The following is a 26,225-nucleotide window of genomic DNA, read 5'->3' as shown; positions in this document are numbered from 1 at the left end:
GTACAGAGCCCTGGGATACTCCTGCATTGATAAAGAAATCTTATCAGAGGAGGCTGACAAATCTAATCACGAAGGGTATGAGGGAAACCATAAAATGGTAGCTTGTTGAGAAGGCGTCAATGCTAGACCTGATCAAATGCCTTGGAAATATGATATGGTGTAGGATTGTTTTGGAAAAACCAAGACAATCCTACACCAATTTTGGTTTGCTTTTATCAAAAATCTAACAACCATGTGGGATATGACATGCATCATGCCACAGAATTGACAGCAACAAGTAGCATTGTTCCATGTATAGAGTAATTAATACTACGTTTATTTCTGGTCACTTGTTTGTATGTACTAACTGTGAAGTTCTGATAACATCTGCTATGTGTAATTAATTTTTTTTAGTCTTTTTTTAAATAAGTTTTGATACTCCTGATGATGCAAGTCCGACAACTTGTGAAACCTACCGGGTTATATTGTTTATTTTTATTAAACTTGTTATATGTTGTTATATGTTTAGAAACATGTGGTCTCAATACCAAAAATTAACTACTAAACCACAGAACCATTCATATTCATGCTAACCACTTATACAACCAGACTGACAACTATCATCTAAGCATGTAAAAACATGAGCAGTTGCTGATGGTCAGCATCCATGCACAGTTCAGCTTCAACCTTGTCAAACCAACTTCTCACCCTCCACTTCTCTTATACAAAAAAAAGTTGTGCTTTTGAACAGCTTTCTTCACATCATGTTTCCCAAAGACTATGACCTCCAGATATTCAAAATAATATTAACAGGTTTCTTCTTTCTCCTTATCCACCTGGCACTACTATGTTATACATTGTGCAATCGCTGAGTATTGAGGGACTGATAAAAATAATATCCATGATTCCATTTCATTCGAAGTGTTATTCATGTAGTTTCAGTACACCCGAACAATTACCCTTCTAACACATGTGCTCCCCCCCCACACACACAAACCAAGTACCTACTAAAATTATTCCCAAACTGGGTTCCCACAAGAATTATATAGCAACAAAAACTTTTGTTGCAAAAAAATATTTTTTATTGCATCAAGCACAAATTTGTTAAAAAAAAGTTAGTTTTTTTTAAATTTTCATTTCATTATATTTTTATTATTTTAACTCTGATTTACGGGCAAAGCTTGACAGCCACAGGTATCATGTGCACTAACTAAGAACATGGGTGAACCACTCGTATTTTTTTGCTGGAAAACAAACTTTTACGATTTCTCACGATCTTCACAATGAAAGTTATTTAGAGATTTGTAATCTTTTTGGAATAAATATTATTAACATTATTTGGATTGACATTTACAGTTGGCTTAGAATTAGATTGTAGAATCTGTTTGTGTGTATGTATATGCATGCGCACGCGCGCACACACACACACACGTGTGTGTGTGTGTGTGTGTGTGTGTGTATTTACATAGAGTAAGCATTCCTTAGGTGTATGTAAAAATATTTTCAGGGTTTGGCCATAGTAAGAATGAATCTAGCCTATTAATTACATCAGCATAAATAATAGAACACACCATCTGTTCTCTGTTTCAAACCTGAAAACACAAAAAAACTTAATACAAAATACTACCAGTTACATCATCAAGCCTCCCTATTAACTTCTGAAGATCTAATATTAACCATTAATTAATGCAAAGTCTCTATTTTGAGAAAATTAAAAAACTGGTTGAAAAATATTCTTGTTCATCAGAAATTTATATCTGATCTTCATCTCAAGTATTAGAAACTTATATAACAATCTTAGGTTCTTTGCTCTTATTAACTACAAAAGTCCCATTAATAAGAGATATTTACAATCAAGTTGGATTCCTGTATGTGTCATTCTCAGGATGATGACCACATATGCAATCAAAAAGAGGTTATGGAGAAAATTTACTGAAAACAATTATCAGAAGACAGTTCACTAAACAACAAACACAATTAACCAAATGACAAGTTACAGAAAAAGCAATTCACCATACAGAACTTCACTAAACGACAGTTAACCAAAAAAGTAATTTCATCTCTCATCTCATCTTCCTTTTCCCTCTTTTACCTTGCAGTGTTAAGGGTTAATTAATCATCAGACCTATGAACATTGGCTATGCCAATGTGTATCCTATGTCCATAGTGTTGAGTTCTCACGGCTGGTTTGCCTGCTTTGCAGGATGAAAAACCCAGGATAAACTGGGGAAAAAACCCTACTGTCCAAGCCCAAGACCAGCTAACTTGGCTATGGCCGAGGAAGATCCTTTAGCTTCTCATGTCACCAATGGGAATCGAACCTAGGACACTCCTTCCCCAGGGATATTGCGAAGCGCACAGCCACTAGGCTAACTGCGCGGACAAAAAAACTTTTTCTAAGGCATTTGATAAGATACTCACGAAAGGCTGTTGCATAATCTGGAGAATATGTGATTGGAATATAACCTCTTGATTTGGATCAGGGAATGGTTGACCGACATATCGAAAAGTGGTATACAGTGGATGTGAATCTGCCAGATTTAAGGTGACCAGTGGTGTACCTCAAGTTCAGTCCTTGGGCCATTATTGTTCAATCTATACATTAAAGACATCAGATGTGCAATTGTTTGCCGATGATGCGAAGATATGCAGGGCAATCAGGGATGTTACTGATATTCAGCAATTACAAAGTGATTTGAATAGACTGGAAATTTGGGCAAACGAAAATGGCTCTCAATTCAATGTTAGTAAGTGTAAAGTTATGCACTTTGGCATGATTAGAGTTCCAGTGACATATTATATTAGTGGGGTTATGCTACAAAAAACTGAAGAGGAAAGGGATCTTGGCGTATTGGTGGATAGGAATTTGAAGTTCAAAGATCACATAGCAAAAGTTGCAAATGCAACTCAAAGGATAATCACGATGTTGAAGCGAACCTTGACGTGTAAGGATAAACGGTCACTTTGTCTCCTTATAAGGCTTTGATAAGATCACACCTGGATTATTGTGTGCAGATTTGGTCTCCTGTTCCAAGGGGATAAAGCTGTGGAAAGGGTGCAAAGAAAAGTTACAAAGATTATATCTGGATTATGGGATTTAGATTATGAGAACAGATTGCGAGTAAGTAGATTGCAGAATCTGGTTAACAGGAGAAACAGGGATGATATGATAGAGAGCTATAAACTTTTGAATGGGTGTTATAGGATATTAACTGATGAAATTTTTCGTTATATTGAAGGTGGGAAGAAAACACGGGGGCATCCATGGAAGTTAAATTCATTTGCTGTTGAGAAAGGAGTGAGAGCTAGGTTTTTCTCCCAGAGAGGAATGAATGAGTGGAATAATTTGCCCTTAGGGGTAGGGAGTGCATCTGGTGTGAATGAATTTAAGAGAAGGTATGATAGCTTCCCTCGATGAGTCTTTGGCTCCCTGGAAGTCTCAGATGATAATAATAATATTAATAATAAGATGCCTTGGTGATCAAGGCAACACTGACTTAATAATGAAGTAAAATAAAACTTGTTAATTATCCGAAAACACCCATTTCTACAATTAAACTAAAACACGAGTATCATTACTAAACTACTTCTAAACCTGTTTTCTTCAAAAGTCCAATGAGTAGCGAAATGATTTCTATGTAATTGAAAAATCTGAAGAATGAAAAGAACTTTATATTTCCTATTATTCTGCTACCCCCCCCTCCCAAAATGCATGTGGTCGGCATGATAAGTTCAAGAGAAGTTTGCAGCTGTTTCACTAAGTTCTATTCAAGTGTAACAAATCAAACATACCATATTTTTTGGACCATAAGATGCACCTTTTTACATAGAAAAATCAACTTAAAATTGGGGTGCATCTGATGGTCCGAAGGTAACATTAAAATACGAATCTTTACACTGTACCGAAGCTGTTAGCGAAATTCAATTACTGGTGCAATATGTTAATAAAATTAGTAAGTACGCCACTGAAGGTGGGTATCTAAGTTATCTCGCTGCATGTTTGAATCACCGATTTAGAGTGTCAATAGTCATTAGTGTGTAAACATATGTGCTTTTGTACGGTTCATTTGAATTATTTTTTATAAGTCGTTAAAATTTTTATCTTAAAATTAGAAAAAATGAGTGTAAAACAAAAAAGACTTTCATATAACATGAGTTATAAATTAAATGTGATAAATTAGACAAAACAATATGGAAATAGAACAGCAGAAAGACATTTTGGTCCACCACCAACAGAAAAAATGGTTTGCGAGTGGAGAAAACAAAAGGAACAATTAAAACTGCTATGTATACACAGGAAAACATTCTGTTTGCACCTAGAAAAATGGCCAGAATTAGAAGTACAAATGAAAAATTGGGTAACAAATCATCGAAACATGGGAATATCTGTTTCTTCGAAAATGATAATTTTTTAAGCGAAACGATGGGCAACTGCTAATGGAATTTTAGATTTTATCAGATCACCGTCTTGGTGCTTTAGATTTATGAAAAGACACAGGTTATGCATGCGTACAAAAACCACTCTAGCCCAAAAAATGGCGGCTGACTATGAAGCTAAAATTATAGAATTCCATAGATTTGTCTTATCAGCGAGAAGGAAATTAAACTTTGAGCTTAATCTAATTGTGAACATGGATGAAGTGCCTCTAACTTTTGATATTCCTTCAAATCGGACAGTAGATTCAAAAGGCACCAAATCAATAGTGATCAAAACAACAGGTTACGAAAAAACTCACTACACTGTAGTTTTAGCTTGTTGTGCGGACGGAACAAACCTACCCCCCCCCATGTTAATCTTCAAGAGAAAAACGTTACCAAGAGATGAAATTCCTTGTGGCATTATTATCCACGTTCACGATAAAGGCTGAATGGACAAAACAGGAATGAAATTATGGATACAAAATATATGGGCAAAACGTGCGTTGTTTAAAAAGCCTGCGATATTAGTGTGGGATCAATTCAGAGCGCATAAAACAGAATCAACCAAGAAGCTTCTAAAAGAAATGAATACAGAATTAGCTGCCATTCCTGGAGGCCTTACAAGTCAATTACAACCCTTGGATGGATCTATTAATAAACCATTCAAAAATTTTATGCGGGAAGAGTGGAACAAATGGATGGCAAAGCCAAATCACGATGTTACAGCAACAGGATGTATGAAACGGCCAACAATTTCAGAAGTATGTACCTGGGTGAAAAATTCATGGGAAGCTGTGAAAGAAGAGATGATTATAAAGTCATTTAAGAAATGCGGGATAAGTAATGCGATGGAGGGTACCGAAGATGACGTAGTTTTGGAAGGGAGTGACAACAATAGTTCAGATGAAAGTAATACGAACGGTGACATTAACAAGACCAGTGATAGTACCGAGAGTGAAGATGAACTGAATATTGCTAATACAAATGATTGTAACAATAAATAAAAATTAAGTAAGAATTTGTAAATATCTTTTATAATAAAATATTTTTTTCTAAAAATCGTCTATAAATTTGGGGTGCGTCTTATCGTCCGAAAAATACGGTAATTCAAAAATCTTTATAAATGACCATTTTCTCAAGGAATATCAAAAATGAAATTCATATTTCCATAAAGTGAATGCATATTGCTTGTCTAAATTCTGGTATTTTTTGTTCTTGTTCTGAGAGAACCTCTGAGATATCTAATAATCATTTTCGACTACACTGTTATTCAAGTTACCTTTGTAACTTATCTACATGTAAACACAAGGAAAAGTATTATTTATTAAATATACTGCCAAATATTTTAGTTTGAAATTAACAAACTATTGTCAGTGGCTTAAACAACAGGTTTTTACAAGGTAGAATGCAAGCAATTTCATTCAAAATAGTACAAATCACATGATGTTAAATCGCTAATAGCATTACACTTTCACTGAAGAAAAAGTTAATCATGTAAAATAAATTGCATAAATAATTATATAATTTATATTATCATACAAAAACTTCATTTATAATATACTAAAAAGATCATTAGATAGATGTAGAATCCAGATGGTTTCTTCGGACCTTCTGTCTTTATAAATATCATTATTGGCCATAAATTTTTTTTTTTTTAAAGTGTTATTCAGATCAAACTTTCCTATATTTTTGACAAGGATAGGCAGTCATTCTGATTCAAGTTAGGGCAATGAAGTAATGCCTCAGCAGTCTCTTTAAATAGGCATTCGAATTTATACCGACAACTGTGTAGAAGCTGTGTTTTAGACCAGAGTGTGGTCTAATGCGGTCTGCCTCTATTCCGTGTTGCACCAATCCAGACTTATCTGATTTGTTGTGAAGAACATAAGATTGATGTTCTTGTAATATTTTTTCTATTGAATGCCTGGTTTGTCCAAAGCAGAAAAGCTGGCAGTCACATGGAACTTGGTATACACCAGGAAGAGACATAGTCGAGCATTTATCTTTAGAAGATGGGAAATATGTGGATGGTTTATTAATAGGAATATAAGTAGCTCCTAAATCATATTTCTTCAGAATTCTTGAAATGGGCTCTGAAATGCCAGAGATGTATGGGATTGGAACTCGACATATTGATTCTTTGTTGTATTGATTGAGTTTGTAGGAGTCAAACAGATGTCATGCAGTCTTTTTGGAGAAGCCATTTAATTTCATATATTGTTTGATAGCAGAAAGTTCTTTCTGTAAATAATGGGGAGTTGAACAGTTAGTTCTAGCTCATCAAATTAAACATTTTATGATTCCTGTCTTTTGAGAATGATGATGTGCAGATTTGGAGAGTGTATCCAGTAAAAGTGGATTTTCTATAAACTGATGATGATGTTAAATTACCTGATGGTGAGCAGATGAGAATAATGTCTAAAAAGGATAATTTGTTGTCTCTTTCAATTTCCATAATGAATTTGATATGAGGATGTAATGTATTGATTTTAGCTAAAAAAAGTAGGAAAGGAATCTATATTGTGAGGCCAGACAGCTAAAATGTCGCCTCTATATCTAACCCAAAACGAAGGTTGAGGGTGTATAGATGAAAAAAAGGATGTCTTCTAAATGCTCTAAATAAAAGTTGGCTAAAGCAGGGGAGATGTCGATTTTGTTTATTAAATGAATGCTGAAGAGAGCATTTAGCCACATTAAGAACTACATAGGAAAGTTGTGGGTCTAAGTTTGAGGAGATGAAAGTCCGGAGATCAGCAACAAGATGAATATTAATGGATCTCATTTAACTGCTCTGAGTTGATTGTGGACTAAAGATAAGCTGATGTTCCTGTAGACAGGAGGAGCACAGCATACAGTATAGCGAAGTTCGGAATAATCTGCAGGTCACGACATTTTTTAAAAAAAATGTAATCCTCGCTTGCAGCTTACCTTGTAATACAAGTAGTTTACCAAGTTTACTGGTCTTTTTAGGAAAGCTTTCCCCTATGCATGAATTGAATTCTAGTTTTGAGGAAAACCTGTGCCATAGTATTATAACTTATCTACACGCAAACACAATGAAAAGTATTATTTATTAAATATACTGCCAAATATTTCAGTTTGAAATTAACAAACTATCGTCAGTGGCTTAAACAACAGCTTTTTACAAAGTAGAATGCAAACAATTGATTTTTTCAAAATAGTACGAGCCAAGTGATGTTAAATAGCTAATACAGTGGAGAACGCCTCTGTTCTCGAACATATTTTCCAAACAAAAAACACCCCGTTTCGGAACAGAATTTTGGTTCCCGAACATGCAAATGGCAAACACATGCTCCGCGTGCTGAGCTGTAAGGCGGGAAAGCGTCAGTTATGCGGAAGCCTTCATTCAGCGCAGACACCTGCTCGAATTTGCAGTGAGTTTTCTTGATTTTCTTTGTGTTTTGTTGTTTTTTTTTCATAAATTATTATTAATTAAGCCACCATGGGGTCGCAGTAGAATAGTGATAGCAGCAAAGCAAAAAAAAAGAAAAGTTGTTAGAACCACGATAGAGTTGGAAAAAGAAATCATATCCAAACATGAAAATGGTGTTCGTGTCTCGAATCTTGCTATGCAGTTCGGTATAGCGAAATCAACGATATGTACAATACTCAAAAATAAAGAAGCGATCAAGAGAGCTGATGTTGCAAGAGGAGTGAAAGTTCTTACTAAACAAAGATCACATACAATTGAAGAAGTAGAAAAATTGTTGCTGATTTGGATAAACGAGAAACAGTTAGCTGGTGATAGTGTTTCTGAGGCTATAATTTGTGAAAAAGCGAGGCGATTACATGATGACCTGTTAAAGAAAAACTTTGGTACGAGTGCTGATATTGATGTGTTCAAAGCTAGTAGAGGGTGGTTTGAGAAATTTAAGAGGAGAAGCGGCATACATAGTGTGGTTAGGTATGGGGAGGCTGCGAGTTCTAACCGAGAAGCTGCTGAGAAATATGTGCAAGAATTTAATGACTATGTAAAGGCTGAGGGTTTTCTTACCCAACAAGTGTTCAACCGTGATGAAACCAGCCTATTTTGGAAAAAATTGCCAAAGAGGACCTACATCACTCAGAAAGAAAAAGTATTGCCAGGACAAGCCAATGAAGGACAGGCTGACTCTTTTGCTATGTGGGGACTTCAAGGTCAAGCCATTGCTTGTGTACCACTCTGAGAACCTGAGGGTGTTTAAGAAAAATAATGTGATGAAAAGTAAATTGCCTGTTATGTGGAGGGCTAATAGCAGGGCTTGGGTAACCAGGCAATTGTTTATTGAGTCTTTGCCCCAAGTGTGAGAAAATACCTTCAAGAAAAAAAATTGCCAATTAGATGCCTTCTTGTGATGGACAATGCTCCTGCTAACCCTCCAGGCTTGGAGAATGAGTTACTGGAGGAGTCTGATTTTATCACAGCGAAGTTCCTTCCCCCTAACACAACTTCTCTAATTCAGCCCATGGACCAGCAGGTCATTTCGAACTTTAAGAAACTCTACACCAAAGCACTGTTTCAAAGGTGTTTTGAAGTGACCGCTGACACAGAATTAACACTCAGAAAATTCTGGAAAAATCACTTCAACATCTTTTGCTTAAGTATCCTTGACAAAGCCTGGGCGCAAGTGACTTACAGGACGATGAACTCGGCCTGGAGGAAATTGTGGCCAGACTGTGTAGCAGACAGAGACATTGAGGCTGAGCATGTTGCTTTTGTTGATGATATTGTGTCTCCAGGCAAAAGCATGGGCTTGGAAGTTGACACTGCTGATGTGGAGGAGTTAGTGGAGGATCACAGGAATGAGCTCACCACAGAAGAACTGGAACACCTTCAGAAGGAGCAGCAAAAGACGGAGGTGGAGGAAATGTCTTCGGACACAGAGGAAGGGATTGAGGAGGTTCCTAGTTCTTTGATCAAAGAAATGTGTGCGAAATGGGGTGAGGTGCAAAGTTTTATGGCAAGATATCACCTTCACAAATGTAGTAAACCGCATCATAAAGCATTTCAATGACAGTGCCATGTTTCACTTCAGAAACATTTTAAAATGCAGGCAAAAACAAATGTCATTGAACAGGTTTTTAGTGAGACAGAGGCCCAGTGTGTCTCAAGCAGAGTCGACTGGTGCCAAGAGACAGAAAAGAGAAAGAGAAAAAACCCCAGAAGGACAGTAACCTGATGTTTTTATGGAAGAGGACTTCCCTTACTCACTTCCTTCCACTTATGTCATCAACTCTCCTCTGTATGTATAGTTAAAGTGAAGTTAAATTTTCGTTTTTATTTTATCTATTTATTGTGTTTATTCTTTTTATGTAAGATTTTATGCATTTTCATTATGTTTGTATACGATCTTATGCATGAAGTACTGTTGTAAAGGTATTTTTTTTTTTTTTTAATTTATTTAATTTTTTTTTGTTAAAAAAAAAAATTAAATAAACAATCATCTGGGGTTCAGGAAAGGATTAATCCATTTTACATTAATTCTTATGGGAAAATGGTTTCGGTTTTCGAACAGCCTTCAGGAACGAATTAAGTTCGACAACCGAGGTTCCACTGTATATAATTCTCTGTTGTAAAACACGCCTTCTACACAGATGTCGGTATAAATTCAAATGCCTATTTAAAGAGAGTGCTGAGGCCTTATTTCACTGCCTTAACTTGAATTGGGATGATTGCCTATCCTTGTCAAAAATATGGGAAAGTTTGATCTGAATAACACATAGAATTTTTTTTTTTTCTGAATTAAGGCCAATAATGATAATTACAATCCGAAGAAACCATTTGGGTACTACATCTATCTAATGATCTCTTTAGTATGATATTATAAATTAAGTTTTTGTATATAAATTACAATTATTTATGCAATTTATTTTACATGATTAACCTTTTCTTCAGTGAAAGTGTAATGCTATTAGTGATTTAACATCACGAGGCTTGTACTATTTTGAATAAATCAATTGTTTGCATTCTACCTTGTAAAATGCCTGTTGTTTAAGCCACTGACGATAGTTTGTTAATTTCAAACTGAAATATTTGGTAGTACAGTTAATAAATAATACTTTTCCTTGTGTTTACGTGTAGATAAGTTATAATACTATGGCACATGTTTCCCTCAAAACTAGACGTTACCTTTGTCTCATACATATTTATATGCTGTTAAACCCATATCATATAAACAAAAACTTGCACTTGACTACACAATGCCACTTCTGTCCCTAAGGTATTCTACCTCCCTTTCAGGCTGATTTGTAGTATAAAGTGCTAGATAATCTTTTTCACTCAGAAAGGCAAACCAGTCATTTTACTAATCTTATTACCCCCCCACCACAATATACACTAGCAAATATTTGCATCAACAAATGAACTGTTACACGGTCTAACAATATCTCATCATCATCATCATCATCATCGAATTCCTGCCATGTACCCTCAAGGGGTGTACAGGATATGACAGTAATACATGAAAAAATTACATCATTACTAACTTCCTATCTACAATTTTCCTCCAAATCAGTCTGTTACTTGTCAAGACTCCAACATTATCAGATCTTATATTTCTATCATCTAAGGCACTTTGTACCGTATCAATCCACCTATATCTTGGTCTTCCTCTGGGTCGTTTTCCTGCCAACCTGGCAGAGAACACTTGTTTTGCTAATCTTTCCTCTCCCATTCTATTTAAGTGACCATACCATCTGAGATTAGCTCTGCTAACGCATTCCTGGATGCTGACAATGTCAAGTTCTTTCCTAATATCCTCATTTTTAACATGATATTGCCATTGATGCCATCTGTTCACGCCTCTAATCTTTCTCAGGACTCTCATATCTGCGGTCTCTAGTCTTTGGTCAAGTGTTTTACTTCTGACCCAGCTCTCAGATCCATAAGTTAAAACTGGTTTGAACACTGTCTTGTATACAGCTAATTTAGTGTTACGACTAATTTCTTTCTTATTCCATATGAATTTATTCAATTGACTTCCCACCATACCAGCTTTGTTGATTCTGTTGTCTATTTCTATATTTAATTTACCATCTTCAGTAAAAATCATGTCTAAGTAGCTGAAATGTTTTACTTGTTCCACAGGTTCTCCATTCACAACACAGTTGACATTTTCAATGATTCTGCCTATTTTCATTGTCTTTGTCTTTTTATTGCTGACCTTCATACCATATCTATTACAACAGCTATTCAATTTAGTCAGAGAATCTTGCAGACTTGTAGCAGATTTATTTAGAAGTATAACATCATCTGCATAAAGCAAAGAGCTGACATTAACATCTCCAATTTTGATATCAGGTTTAATAATATCTGTATTTTTAAAACATCTGCCACAGAAAAACAAGGCTCTTTCTATGCCATATACCTAGACAACATAAAATACTATATCACCTCAACACAAAAGATCACAGCACAACTATATCTTATTTCAGAAAATAAAGTGAAAGTATTACATAAATATTATTTTCATGCTACTTTTAAACCACAAATCAAACAAAAAAGCCATCAGTTCTACTATGGACAAATTCCATTGTCTGACATGATTCAAATATCCACCTAAAAGAACAAAAGGAATACACACGATTACCATCATTATGGCAAGTAAAGTTTTGCAGACCATGCCTGAGATACCTGCTTCTCATATGATCAGATAGAAAAAAAAAACAATATATAAAACCATTACAAACGTGAATGGCTTCTGGAGCTGGCAATGGCAAGAAGTGCAATGAATTTATTTCTACTATATTAGGTTGTAGTGTATATTTCTTATAAACTGTTTCTGTGTTCTAAGGATGCTGGTTTGAATCCAGCACTAATATCAGAAGACTTAATTAAATTATAGTTCATTTTAACCTAATACGGTGTTATGAATTAGTACTATTGTGACAAGCTGGCCAAATCAGACTACGATAGAGAATTAGCCAAACAGGCCAAAGTAAACCAAAGAGTTTTTTCATTATGTAGCAAGTAAGAGGAAAAATGACTATGGTAGAATGACTTTAAATAATGACTATGAGAAGGTGACTGAACCAAAAGAAACAGTTGAGCTGCTGAGTGATCATTTTGCAGAGGCGTATTATCCAGGTAGTGATTTCACAGTTGCTGATGTTACAGAGATGTACATTAACATTGAGGTATATGAACAGGAAGTGTTCAGTATATTAAAAATATGAATGTGAACGCAGCAGTGGGACTGGAGAGCATATTAGCCTGTGTACTATGTGAATGTGCAAGAGAATTGACATCTCTGATGAAGTTATTCAATCTAAGTCTCATCTCAGGCAGGATTCCAAAGGAGTGGAAAGAGGATAAGATAGTACCATTGATTGGTGGCTCCAAGAAAGAGGCAGCAAACTACAAAACAATTAATATATTGAGAGTGGTTGTTAAAGTATTGGAAAAGTCGGTGAAAGGTATAATATAACATTTTATAAGAAATGTGACAGCACAACTGGATAAAGGTAATGGGTAGCCATTACCTTTATCCAGTTGTGCTGTCACATTTCTTATAAAATGTTATATTATAACTGTTATAACAGTCATGATACTGCTCATCTTTGCTAAGTAGCATCGATAGGGCAATGGCTGACGGACAGATGGAGAGAGTAGTATATGATGGAGTGGAGTCTAGGAGAATGATGGTGACTAGTGGAGTACCTCAGGATTTGGTACTAGGGCCCCTACTCTTTAATTTGTATATCAATGACATATGGAAAGATTTAAGAGGGGATATTCAGTTGTTTGCTGATGATGCAAAACCAGGGGTAGCAATAGTTGATAAAGGTGATGTAAATATCCTGCAGGATGATTTAAATAAATTGGCATTGTGGGCAAAGGATAATGATTGTCAATTTAATGTTGCAAAATGGAGGGTTATGCACTTCTGGCTGAAAAGGCAGCATGTGGTATTGGTTTCAGGAAATTGGTGATGCTAGGGACTTGGGGATAATAGTGAACAAAGAGTTAAAGTTCAGAGGGCATATTGCAAAAGTTGGTAAAATAGCTCAACAAATTACTTGGATGAGTAAAGATAAGAAAATTATTATCCCTCTTTATAAGCCTGTGATTTGGCCACATCTTGAATACTGCATACAGATTTAGTCACCTGGGTTTCTTGGGGACCAGGAGGTGCTCAAAAAGATTCGGAGATGAGTGACAGGTCAGTGGAATACTCCCTATGAGGATAGGTTGAAGGTCTGCAGGTTACAAAGTTTAGTTGATAGGCTGAAAAGAGGGGGCATGATAGAAACTTTTAAGATATTAAAGGGGTTGTATAACAATCAAGTGAAATTTTTCAATATATGACAAATAGTCAGAAAACTGGAGCCATCCATGGAAGGTGTTAGTAGGGGTGCGTAGGCCAGATTTTTTGCATGGAGAGTGGCGCGAGTGAGTACAATGGATTGCCAGAATTGGTTGCAAGTTCCCTGACAGTGAATGAATTCTAGGAGAGGTATGATAGAATTTGTGTGTATGGTTGATTTGGGTCTCCTGCAATGAGTCTCTGGACTCCATGGAGATGCCGTAAATAATAATAATAAGGTTATCTCACACTTTTATTCATCCTATTAAAGGAATAACTACATCAGAGATTAAATTCAAAAACCCAAAATGTTATATTTCATAAAGACCAAATTACTCTGAGATTTTAATGTAGAAAGCTTTCATCTTTTTATATTATAATTTGCTTAAATGATTTGCATAACATTTAGAGTAACAAACAAAACAATGGCATTTTTTTTATAAACTCATTCAGTAAAAACTATGTAATTTGTCAATTATATGAAAAAGAGAAAAAAAAAAAATATATATATATATATATATATATATATATATAAAATCATACTTTTCTTGCCATTATAAGCCCAGTGGGCTTATGTAAAACTTTTGTTACAACGCCTCCATTTCCAGCTCCTAATTCTCCTAACTTTTCAAAATCATCAACATTCAACTCTCCAACTTTTTGTTTTTGAGTTAAAAAAGCTTCTAGCCTTTTTCTCTGCTGATCATCCAGCTCCAGTCCTTCTAAAGTCTTCTGCAGAGCTTCTATACTAGTATCAAATGTTGATTTGCTAAATAAGGAAAAAGAATGATAATTGAAATAGTCAATTAAAAAGCTAGTTATTAATTCATATTAGTAAATTTTTTTTCTTATGTCAATATGAACATCGACATTAACTGTTAATTTTAGAAAATTTATACCACTGTAAGGTTAACGAACTTAACATTTGCACTTTTTAAATATTAATAGAAATTACCATTTAAACAAGTAAACAGTGTATATTTCATTATACATCACCTGCACATGCAAGGAGAATTTATTGTGCTGTTGCAAGACAACTTTCTCAAACATCATGTGAAAGAAGGAAGTTGAGATTAAAGAGTGTTAGATTTGATCACAGAGTCAGAAGGAGTCTCAGATAAGAATGTGAATGTTATTCCACAAGTTAGTGACAGTGATTATGCCATACTATCCTGGGAAATAGCTAACTATTTGGATGTTCAATAAGGGCAGGTTACATGTTAAACTACAAAGCTCAAAATTATAACAAACTTAAGAGAATACTATCTTTAGTCCAATGGTATGATTTACTGAATGAGAAGGATATCAATAATGCATGGGAAGCTTTACAAAGGTGCTTAAATGAGGTATCTGAATGTGTACCTAGAGTTTGAAGAACAGACAGAATAGGAGTGAAATAATGAGAGGAGTTATGTAATGCATAGGCCAGAAAAGTTATGAGAATCACGAGAAAAGTTAAATCAGAGTATGAAAAGATATTGGCTGTATAGGCTAAAAGGCAACACAAAAGAATTTTATCAAGTAAAAGAAAAACTAATGTGGAAGAATAAGTTTAGATGTTGAAAGTTTTATTTATTATTATTATTATTATTACGGGCAACTCCGGGGAGTCATTAGACTCATCGAGGGAGGCCCTAAATCATTTTCATCACAACTATTCGACATTCATACAGTATCTATCATACCTCGCCTTAAACTCATTCACTGTCACAGCATCCACCACAGACTCAGGGAGCGCATTCCACTCATTCACTACTCTAAAAGTAAAGAACCCAGCTCTAACACCTTTACTAACCACACTTTTGCCCAGTTTCCATGGATGTCCCCTAGTCCTCCCACAACCAGCCCTGTTCTCAAAAATATCTTCTGAATTAATTTTATAGAAACCCTTCAGTAATTTGAATGTCTCAATCATATCTCCCCTCCTCCGCCTATGAACCAATTTTTGCAACCCACAAATCCTCAACCTGTTCTCATACGGTTCATTCCACAGACCTACTATCATCTTGGTCACTCGCCTCTGGATCCTCTCCACCTCCTCCACATCAAGAAGAAACCTAGGTGACCAAATCTGGGCACAGTAGTCGAGATGAGGTCTTATCAAGGCTCGATACAGAGGAACAATAACCTGCTTGTCAACGTATTCTTCAGCAACCAAGTGATTTGATGAGCTGATTTGGCCACTTTTGCAATGTGTCCCCTAAATTTCAATTCCTGATTGGAATTGTAATTATAAGAATTCACTAAACTTATTATAAGAATAAGTTTAGTGAATTCTTATCTATCAACCAGGTGCATGTAACATGATGCACAATGCTACTAGTACATTTGAAGAGATAGAGGTGCATAAGCTGGATATCATTTCAGCAACACACCATATTGGATATCAGCATGTGTGCTAATGGAATGTTCAGCCAAAATGGCATGGCTATTGACATGTTTGTATAACTCAAGTCTTAGTTCAGGAAAGTTCTCACAGGAATGGAAAGAACGTATGACAGTTTCATTGCGAAAGGTGATGAAAAACCGGTGCATTAGTGGCGAAGATTTGAGAGAGGCTCATAAGAACTCACATACAGAAATGGGTTGATAGATAAGCTATATTTTGCAAAGAGCAGCATGGGTTTGTTAAAAAGGAGATCATGTTTTAGCAGTTTGCTCATATTTTATAATAATGTCACAGTTGAGCTGGATAAAGGGAATCTAAGACTCTTGGAGTTATGGCAGATAGAAAACTGAAGAGGGTCACATTGCAAAAATTGCAAACACAACTTAGAGGATAACTGTGATGCTAATACAAACAAACATTTATTTATTCGTGTGGGAATATCAAAAGTGACCAATTGACCAAACTTTTCTATGGCTTGTGTCAAAAAGGTGAGTGAGGTTGGCCCAATAGGTGTGCTGTGAAACAAGAATAAGGAATCCATATTGATAACTCTGCAAAGCCAGATAACGACTATGGTAAATCTGGCCTTGCAGACCATGTTTATTATTATTATTACGGGAGACTCCAGGGAGTTCTTAGACATCGAGGGTGGCCCTAAACATCATGGCCACATAATATACGACATTTTCACAGTATCTATCATACTTTGCCTTGAACTCACTCACCGTCATAGCACCCACAACAGACTCTGATAGCTTATTCCACTCATTTACCACCCTAAAAGTAAAGAACCCAGCTCTAACACCCTTGCTAACCACACTCTTTCCTAGCTTCCATAGGTGTCGCCTAGTTCTCCCACCACCAGTCCTGATCTCAAAAATATCCTCTGAATTAATCCTATAGAAACCCTTTAGCAATTTGTATGTCTCAATCATATCTCCCCTTTTCTGCCTATCAACTAATTTCTGCAACCCACAAATCTTCAACCTGTTCTCATAAGGTTCATTCCATAGACCTGCTATCATCTTGGTCACTCGCCTCTGGATCCTCTCCACCTCCTACCCATCAAGAAGAAACCTAGGTGACCAAATCTGGGCACAGGAGTCGAGATGAAGTCTTATCAAGGCTCGGTACAGAGGTAAAATAACTTGCTTGCGTCTGCTCTTCAAAGTATTTTTCAACAACCAAGTGAGTACATGAGCTGATTTAACCACTTTTGCAATGTGCCCCCTAAACTTCATCTCCCTATCCACCAACACTCCCAAGTCACTGGCCTCATCAATCTCCTGGAGTACAGTTCCACCAATGTGGTATATTGCTGCTAATCTTTTCATACCAAAATGCATAACCTTACATTTTGTCACATTAAATTGACATCCATTCTCCTTAGCCAAGAACTCCAATCTATCCAAGTTGTCCTGCAAGATTTTGACAGCTTCTGCATTCACTATTGCCTTACCCAACTTTGCATCATCAGCGAACAAATGAACTGTTCCTCTTAGATCCTTCCCTATATCGTTAATGAACAAATTAAACAGCAGTGGTCCAAGAACAGAACCCTGCGTCACACCACTAGTCACAGGCCGTCTTTTGGACTCTACTCCTAAATAAACTACTCTCTGATATCTCTCCATCAACAACCCACCTATCCATCTCACCAACCCTATATCCATTCCCACATGTTGTAGTTTACGGATTAGAATTCCATGTGGTATCCTGTCAAATGCCTTAGCCAGATCCAGCAGTATCACTGTAAACCTGTTACCCTTATCCAGTTCAGCAGTCATTGTGTTATAAAACTTGAGCAAGTTACTGAGGCATGATCTACCCTTCACAAAGCCATGCTGTCCCCCGTACAGTATCTCATTTTCATCAATCCATTCCTGCATTTTTCCCTTGACTACTTTCTCCAAGACCTTGACGACGACTCCTGATATGCTGATCGGTCGGTAATTTGCAACAGTAGTCTTGGATCCTCCTTTATGCAGTGGAACTATTTTCCCCTCTTTCCACACCTTCGGAACTAAACCAGACCCGAGACTCGGATTAAACAACATGGTCAAGGGCACTGATGATTCTTTAGCCGCTTCACATAAGACCCGTGCTGGTATACCATCCAATCTCACAGATGTATTCACATTAAGGTTCTGTAATAGACTATTCACCTCCACTTGATTCATCACAATTCCCGTATAAACTAATAGTTCCTTCATTTTTTCAATGTCACCACCTGGATGATATACTCTTGCAAAGTGCTCACTCCGTAATTACACTATATCGACTGATTCAGTGACTTCCTTACCATCGTCATTCCTTAAAATCATTTTGCCATGTGCAGCTTTTTTGCTTGCAGCATATTGAAAGAACTGTTTGGGATTCTCTTCAGCTTGCATAGTGAGTTTCCTGTCATAATTCGGTTTTGCTTTTTTTTTTATCACACCCGTTACCCTTCTGGATTGCACTTTATACCGTTCGTGTGCGTGCAGATCACCTCTTTCTTTAAATTCCCTCCGCAGTTGTTTCTTTTTTTGCAGCTCAAGCTTAATGGTGTTATTCATCCATTTAACCCCTACTTGTTTTACTATTCGGACCCTAGCTATACAATCAGCCATAACTTCCTGTAAATGCTCCTTGACCACTTCCCATGCTCTATCGACATCCAGCCCTTGCAGTTGTACATGCCATGACACTGATCCAAGCAATCTCCTAAGCTTGTCATTCTTGCCAGCACGGTAATTCCACATATAACCTGCTTTAATCAAAAATTCCACATCTTTAGCCACCTCCCAGGTCACCTTATGATCACTCTCACCAATAGGTGGCAACATGGTCATATTCATCACAGTCAAATTCTCGGATGCTATTACCAGGTCAAGCACTCTCACACCCCTAGTATTTTCAATTACATGTTGTCTCAGATAGTTATCCCTTAATAACTGAATAAAATCCATTTCCTTCCTCATATGTGTCCTCTCCTCCTTCCAATCAATATTGCCATAGTTGAAATCCCCCATAATAATTATCCTCCTTCCACTCATTTCATCAATTTGTTTATGCATACTATCTTCACCATCTATTCCATCACCTGGTCTATAGCAATACCCAACTGTATATTTTGTTCTGCCAGTCTCAATCTCACACCAATTACCTCAAATCAAACACTATCCTGCGATACAACTTCAATTTTCCTTGGCTGCAGTTCATCAGCTATCATCAATAACACTCCTTCCCCCATTTTATTCTCTCTGTCCCTCCTAAACACACTATAACCTACATATTCTATCGCACTAACTATATCATCTTCTGTCAGCCATGTTTCACTAATGCCAATAACCTGTGGCCAGGAAGAGCCAATCAAGGCCAAAAATTCTTCCTTCTTGTTCCTAATACTCCTGGCATTAGTATACATGAAATGCAGAGGTCCCTTTGTCCCGCCCCCTATCTTGATGCATTATTCTAACTATCCCATTCCGATTTCTTGTCCTTAGTACTGGCTTGGGTACATTTATAAATTCTTACACTCAACTGTCTCACTGATGTCCGCATATCCACTTCCTCCCCTCCTTGGTAGTTCTAGTTTCCCTGGTTCTGCACATCCATTTTCACTTCATTCAGCAACACTTTTTCCAGTCTCCACACCAAATCCATTCAAATGTAGGCCATCCATCTTGTATAAATTCTTTTGCCCATCAAACTCATTCCACACCACACCGTCTGCATAACCTGCACATAAAGTCATTTGCGATTATGGCCCTCCTTCTAAACTCCTCTCTGTCATACCGCAGCAACAGATTCACCATCCTAACTCTGTCACTCTTTTCTTTCGCTACCTTTAACAATACTTCAAGTCCTCTCTCATAAAAAATTTATCTCCTTTCAATTCATTCGTACCCACCATAACTATCAATTCTTTCACCCTCTGTTTTTGTGCTCTAATACTCTCACTTACATCCTTAAACTTCGCACCCGGTAAGTATGATTTAGTTAAATTCCCATCTATCACTCCTCTTAATAACGAGTCACCATACAACACTCTTTCCTACATTTCAGAAAATCTCTCACTCTTACGCTTATTTTTCCTTTCAAACACTTGTTTATTTCCGTGTATTGGATAGAACCCACAGGATCTCCTGAAAGAAAACCACCATGCTCCATGATAATAAATTCAACAAGGAAAGACTGTTTTTAGAATCTGCACTCAGAAATCAATTGAATTTAAATAAATACGAATGCATAAAACTTCCCAAAATTTGGGAAACAATAATTGTCAGAAGTCCCACTTTACATCCTAGGCCACCTACAAATGCCCATAGAGGGCGCACCACTTAGATAGACTTTAGAGTCACCTATGTTTCATTTAGTATTGTGTTGTCTTTGTGTGTATGTGTTACAAGAGTTATTTGTAATTCCTGAAGATGTCTTCAAGACGAAATATTGGAAGCATTAAAATAAATTTTTAATCCTTTCTTAGTGCTATATATATTCTATTAAACTGCCAACATGATACACTAAAAATGCATCTAATGTATCTGGTCCATGTGACCAAATAGCAAACACATCATCAGTACAGTGGAATGCATACAGACTACAGCCTACAATAGACTACAGAATCAACAAAGCTGGTATGGTAGGAAGTCAATTGTATAAATTCATATGGAATAAGAAAGAAATTAGTTGGAACACTAAATTAGCTGTATACAAGTTGGTGTTCAAACCCAGTTTTAACTTATGGATCTGAAAGCTGGGTCAGAAGTAAAACATTTGACCAAAGACGAGAGACCGCAGATATGACAGTCCTGAGAAAAATTAGAGGCGTGAACAGATGGCATCAATGGCAATATCATATTAAAAATGAGGATATTAGGAAAGAACTTGACATTGTCGGCATCCAGGAATGCGTTAGCAGAGTTAATCTCAGGTGGTATGGTCACTTAAATAAAATGGGCAAGGAGATTAGCAAAACAAGTGTTCTCTGCTAGGTTGGCAGGAAAACGATCCAGAGGAAGATATAGGTGGATTGATACTGTATAAAGTGCCTTAGACATAGAAATATAAGATCTGATAATGTTGGAGTCATGACAAGTAACAGACGATTTGGAGGAAAATTGTAGATAGGAACTTAGTAATGATGTAAATTTTTCATGTAGTACTATCATATCCTGTACACCCCTTGAGGGTACGTGGCAGGAATTTGATGATGATGATCATCATCATCATCAGTACAGCACAGTCAAACCACTGGTTTGAGAGTGGCTGTATTCATTGCTTGGCTTTCTAAGTGTTCTATGTAAAAATTGACTAAAGGGGGAAGCCTGTAGCTTTCTCATCTAGTTATTTGTATGGGGGGGAGGTGAATCTGGAAAGTTCCGATACACCAGAACAAGAATTAATTAATTTTATGTCTTCTTATATATCCTAAAAGAAAAAGAACAAATTATTACAATTTGTTGAAACATGGGAGTGAACACATTTTTGTTCTAGGTGTTTATCAGAACTTTCCAGACCCCTCACCCCTTCTCACATATCTTCCCTTTCCATGCAAAATAACCCATGTGCACTGTAAATTTGAATAATTTAAATGTCTGGTTGGAATGTGATTTTAATAATTCAAGGGTCTCAATTAATCACCTCACTGGCAATTATGGATCAAATACGCATCATCATATGCTTTGTATCCATCATATATTTCAATGTAATATCAATGATATTATAAATTTAATATGCACTTCGCATCCATTATAAACTTGACATCTAGAGACGTCTTGGCCGCATGGTTTATGGTACATTGGTAAATAGTGCAGTAATATCAAAGTTAATCATTATATTTGAACTTTTTAAAATATGGTCTTTTAATATACTTTTTAGGTGAACAGAATTTTTTTTTCACAAAAGAGGAAGAATTATCTGTAAGGAGAATAGTAATGTGGCTAAATGTTTAGCAAGTTTGTATTAAAAAAAAAAAAAACTTAACCTTCGCAATTGATGTTTAAAATTAATTGCAAAGCTTAAGTTTTTTTTTTTTTTAATTACTATTATTTATGCCTGCCTTATATCTATTATACTCTTAATTTATCAAATGGCTTTTATCTTTTGAAATTCATTGTTATTATTCTACCCTTTATGAATTGTTAGTTCACCGAAGATAATCTGTAAATCAAAAAAAAAATCAGTAATCTGTAAATTTAAGATTAAAATAACCAAATTTATAATTTATGAATAAAAAATAAGGATTTTTGAATGCACGATAGATACTTAATTATATACTTCTGGCATTTATCTATGTGCTCAATTTTTTTTTTCATTTTTTTAAATGAAGAGCTTAGTGTACCAGTTTCAACTCTACCTGCATCATTCAGTTGGAGGCACTCATTTGACTAACACATGGCATGCTAAATGGCTATAATCTTAAAAATTGAGTACTGTGGATAAAGTTTTTTTTACCAAAGAAGAGCTTTCTTGAAGTGTTATAAAACAGTGATTGGATGATGCTTATGGAGAAGCGTCTCCTTCATATTCCACCATGAAGGAATGGGCTAAACAAATCGGAAAGTTTTACCTAGGCAGAGAGAGCATTGAAGATGATCTTTGTGATGACTGAGGACAATGTCTCTCATGGTGAGGAGGAATTATTCAATGACAGACAGCTGAAGCTCAAAGAAATCTCAACAAGGTTAGAGCTTTCTATACCAACTGTCTTTCACAACTGTCTTCTCTGTGATTTCAATCATGAGAAGCTTCACATGACAAAGGTCAGTGGAAGTTGGTGCCCAGACCTCTCTCTTCAATTCAGGAGTATCGTGTGACCTGTTCCTGCAAGCATTTAGAGCTTTGCCAAGGGAATCAGAGAGAAGTGCTGAAATCCATTGTCACCAGAGATGAAACCATGGTCCTTTATTATGATCCTCTTTCCAAAAGGGAATCCATGGAGTGGCACAAACCAGGCAAAGCACTACCACCAAGAAAGGCCAAGATAACTGAGTCCACCAAGATCATAGCAACAACCTTTTGGGATTGACAGGGAATTCTCTTGATTGACTTCAAGGAAAGGAATACCACTGTGAATGCAGAATATTATGCTTTACTCCTACACAAACTGCACAACACCATAAAGGAGAAGAGACGAGGAATGCAGCGTCATGGTGTTCGCCTGCTTCACGGCAATGCTCCAGTCCATACGGCTATTGTTGTGAAGGATGCAGTGCAGGACTGTGGCTTCCAGGAGATTGGATACCCACCCTACAGCCCAGATCTAGCACCCAGTGACTACTACCTCTTCTTGAAACTGAAGAAAGACCTACAAGGAAGAAAATTTGCAGATGACAGAGGGGTGAAAGATGCAGTTTTAGGCCATTTTGCAGACAGACTATTTTTTTAAGGGCATAGAAATGTTAATTCAAAGATGTGAAAAGTGTGTTGAAGATTATGTTGTTATGTTGAAAAGTGATACTGTAGTTTTCTTTCTATCATCTCTAAAAGTTAGTCAGGCTGGAAACTTATGGAACCACCCTCGTATTTCATTTAATTGTGCAGTTTTCAACAGCTTTTCTCTTGACATGTTATGATATGTATGTTCCAGATCTGCAGAACTTAAATACAGATCTCTGTTATGTTCATGATTTCTCAACTATCTGTCTTAAAATAAAAATCTGATCTGACAATCTATTTGGCCTGAATGCCACTTGTTCTCCTCCAAGTTTCTCTTCCACAATTTTTCTTAGCCCTTTTCTCGAGTATGCTTATATAAGGCTTACTTGAAACACTCAGTACGGAAATTCTTCTATAATCGTCACATTCAGCTTTATTTTCTTTTTTCTAGATGCATATTATGATAGCTTTACTCCAATCATCTGGAATTCAAAATTCTGAATTATGCAGTGTAGTCGCCATAAAACTTTTATACCTTCATTTCTTTTATATGAACATTTCTGATCAAATATCATCTACTCCAGCTGCTTTCCTCATTTCTGATTGCTTTTTCTACTTCAAGTAAACTATGTGATCAAAAATATCCAGATGCCTGCTCATCCCAACTCTCACTCTAATATGAAAAGCATTAATATGTAATATGGAGTTGGTCCACTCTTCGTTACTATAACAGCCTTCGAACTTCTGGGAGGGTTTCCCACTAAATTTGGTATATTGCTGCAGTAAATCCCTTCCATTCTTCCAGGAAAGCAAAGTTAGGTTGGTCACTGATGTAGGACAGTTCAATCTGGCTCACAATCGGCAATCCAATTCATTCCACAAGTGTTTAATGCAGTTGAGATTAGGGCTCTGTGCAGGCCAGTAAAGTTCTTCAGCACCCATCTCATCAAGCTATCCACCTGCACAGACCTCACGCTGTGGATGGGGCATTGTTATGCTGATACAGAAAAGGGCCATCATCATCAAACTGTTGCTATAAAGATGGAAGCACTGAATTGTCTACAGTCATTATAGGCTGCAACATTAAGATTCTCCATCACTGGAACTAGGGGGGATCCAGCCCCAAATGATGACTCCTCCATCAAACTTCACAGTTAGCATTTGCTAAACTTACACTCATCTGTTAGAATGCCAAATGGTGAAGTGTGATATTCATCAGTCTGGAGAATGCCTTTCCACTGCTCCAGAGTCCAATGGTTGTGAGCTTTATACTACTCCACCCATACCTTTGCTGATGTTAGGCTTGTGTGCAGCTATGCAGTCATGGAAACCCATGTTCTTCAGCTCTCGATGACAAACAGTTGTGGTGCTGGCATTGCTTGCAGAGGAATTTCGGAACTCAGGAGAGGGTGTCTAAACTGAGGACAGGCAATTTTTCCATGTCATGTGCTTTGGCACTCAGCAAGCTCTGCTCTGTGATTTTATGTGGCCTACCAGGTTGCAATTGAGCTGTTGTTAGTTGTAAGTGTTTCTGGGAACAGCTGCTACAGGGCAGAAATTTCCCAAACAGTTGGTGAAATGTGGCATTCCATGGTGGTGGCAAGTCACAGAGCTCTACAGTATAGTCCATTTTACTGTTAATGTTTGTCTATGAAGAGTGCAAGACCGTGCACTTCCTTATATACCTTTACAAGTCTGGTTGTGATATATATATATAGAGAATGTCTGGATATTTTTGATCAGATAGTGTAATTCTGGCTGCATTCCTCTTGAATATACTTTCTACTGCTGTTCTGTGATCATTGCTCATTTCATTTCATAATCTTTCAAAGTAATTGTTCTAAGTCTTGCAAAACATTTTGTCACCTTCATGTTCATTATTCCTCAATACATGACAATCCTGTCATGAGACAAAAAAGATTATAACTCAGAAATCACTATGTGAACTGCAAGGATATGTTAACAATGAATATACCTAACTGCTGAAATGCGTTGTCTCTTTTGCTATATTTGCTCTTTGTTTATAGTGAAATAATACAATGTACTCATGATAACAACATTACAGTCAGGGTCGGTGCGAGAGTATCTGATGCCCCTAGGCAAAGAAAATTTAGGCACCCTTTACATTGTCTCTATATGCCTTCTTATTATCTCTATAAGACTTCGGGGTGTCTCCAAAGTCTTAGCGCCCTTAGGCAATTGCCTAGGTTCGCCTAATGATAAAACCAGCCCTGATTACAGTATACTGTACAGTGCTTCTGTGCAGCTATTTTCTGTCCACTGTTAGATGAAGGCTTTCCTTCAAGTCCTCCAGTCAATTCAATTCATCTGTTCACTTATTAATAAAATAATTAGCCAGTGACACATGAAGAAGGTTAATTCTTCAAAACCACTGCTTTATTAATTGACAATTCATTACAGGAAAGAGGGGAGATCAACAAATTCTTCAAATTCAGCAATTGGAACAAAGCATTCTAAGGATGTCCAGCTTAGACTACACAGTTGCCTTTTCTTTTGTATACAAATTTCTTTGTAGCAAGTAACTGCAGCTTGAATAATTCTATTTACTTTGCTAAACCTCTCCATGTTGGAGTCTATTTCCTCAAAACTCAGAACTTCCTTGTTAAAAGATACAAATGGCTCTGCCAATTTTTTAGAGTAAACTATTATTTTTGGAGGTTCAGCTCCTCTTTTGTTCTTCTATGCTTCTAGCTCTATAAGCACTTCATTGAGAACTCTTCTTACATAGCTTGCCAATTGCTCTGCAT

General features: G+C 36.5%; 1 protein-coding gene across 1 annotated transcript in view; it reads right to left on the bottom strand.

Moving 5' to 3' along the window:
• Dsor1 (mitogen-activated protein kinase kinase 1) overlaps positions 1-26,225 on the bottom strand; it is a 155,113-nt gene that overhangs the window by 119,740 nt on the left and 9,148 nt on the right. Inside the window, exon 2 of the mRNA XM_090413991.1 lies at positions 14,247-14,472. Coding sequence (XP_090270117.1) covers positions 14,247-14,472 — 226 coding nt within the window. The remainder of the gene's footprint in view (positions 1-14,246; positions 14,473-26,225) is intronic.

The sequence above is a fragment of the Typopeltis vanoorti genome, chromosome 24 (genome assembly GCF_054136105.1).
Source record: "Typopeltis vanoorti isolate ZY-2024b chromosome 24, IOZ_Tvanoo_1.0, whole genome shotgun sequence".
Taxonomy (NCBI): Eukaryota; Metazoa; Arthropoda; class Arachnida; order Uropygi; family Thelyphonidae; genus Typopeltis; species Typopeltis vanoorti.
Note: the sequence above shows the minus strand (reverse complement) of the source record. Positions and strands in the feature narration are given on the sequence as shown.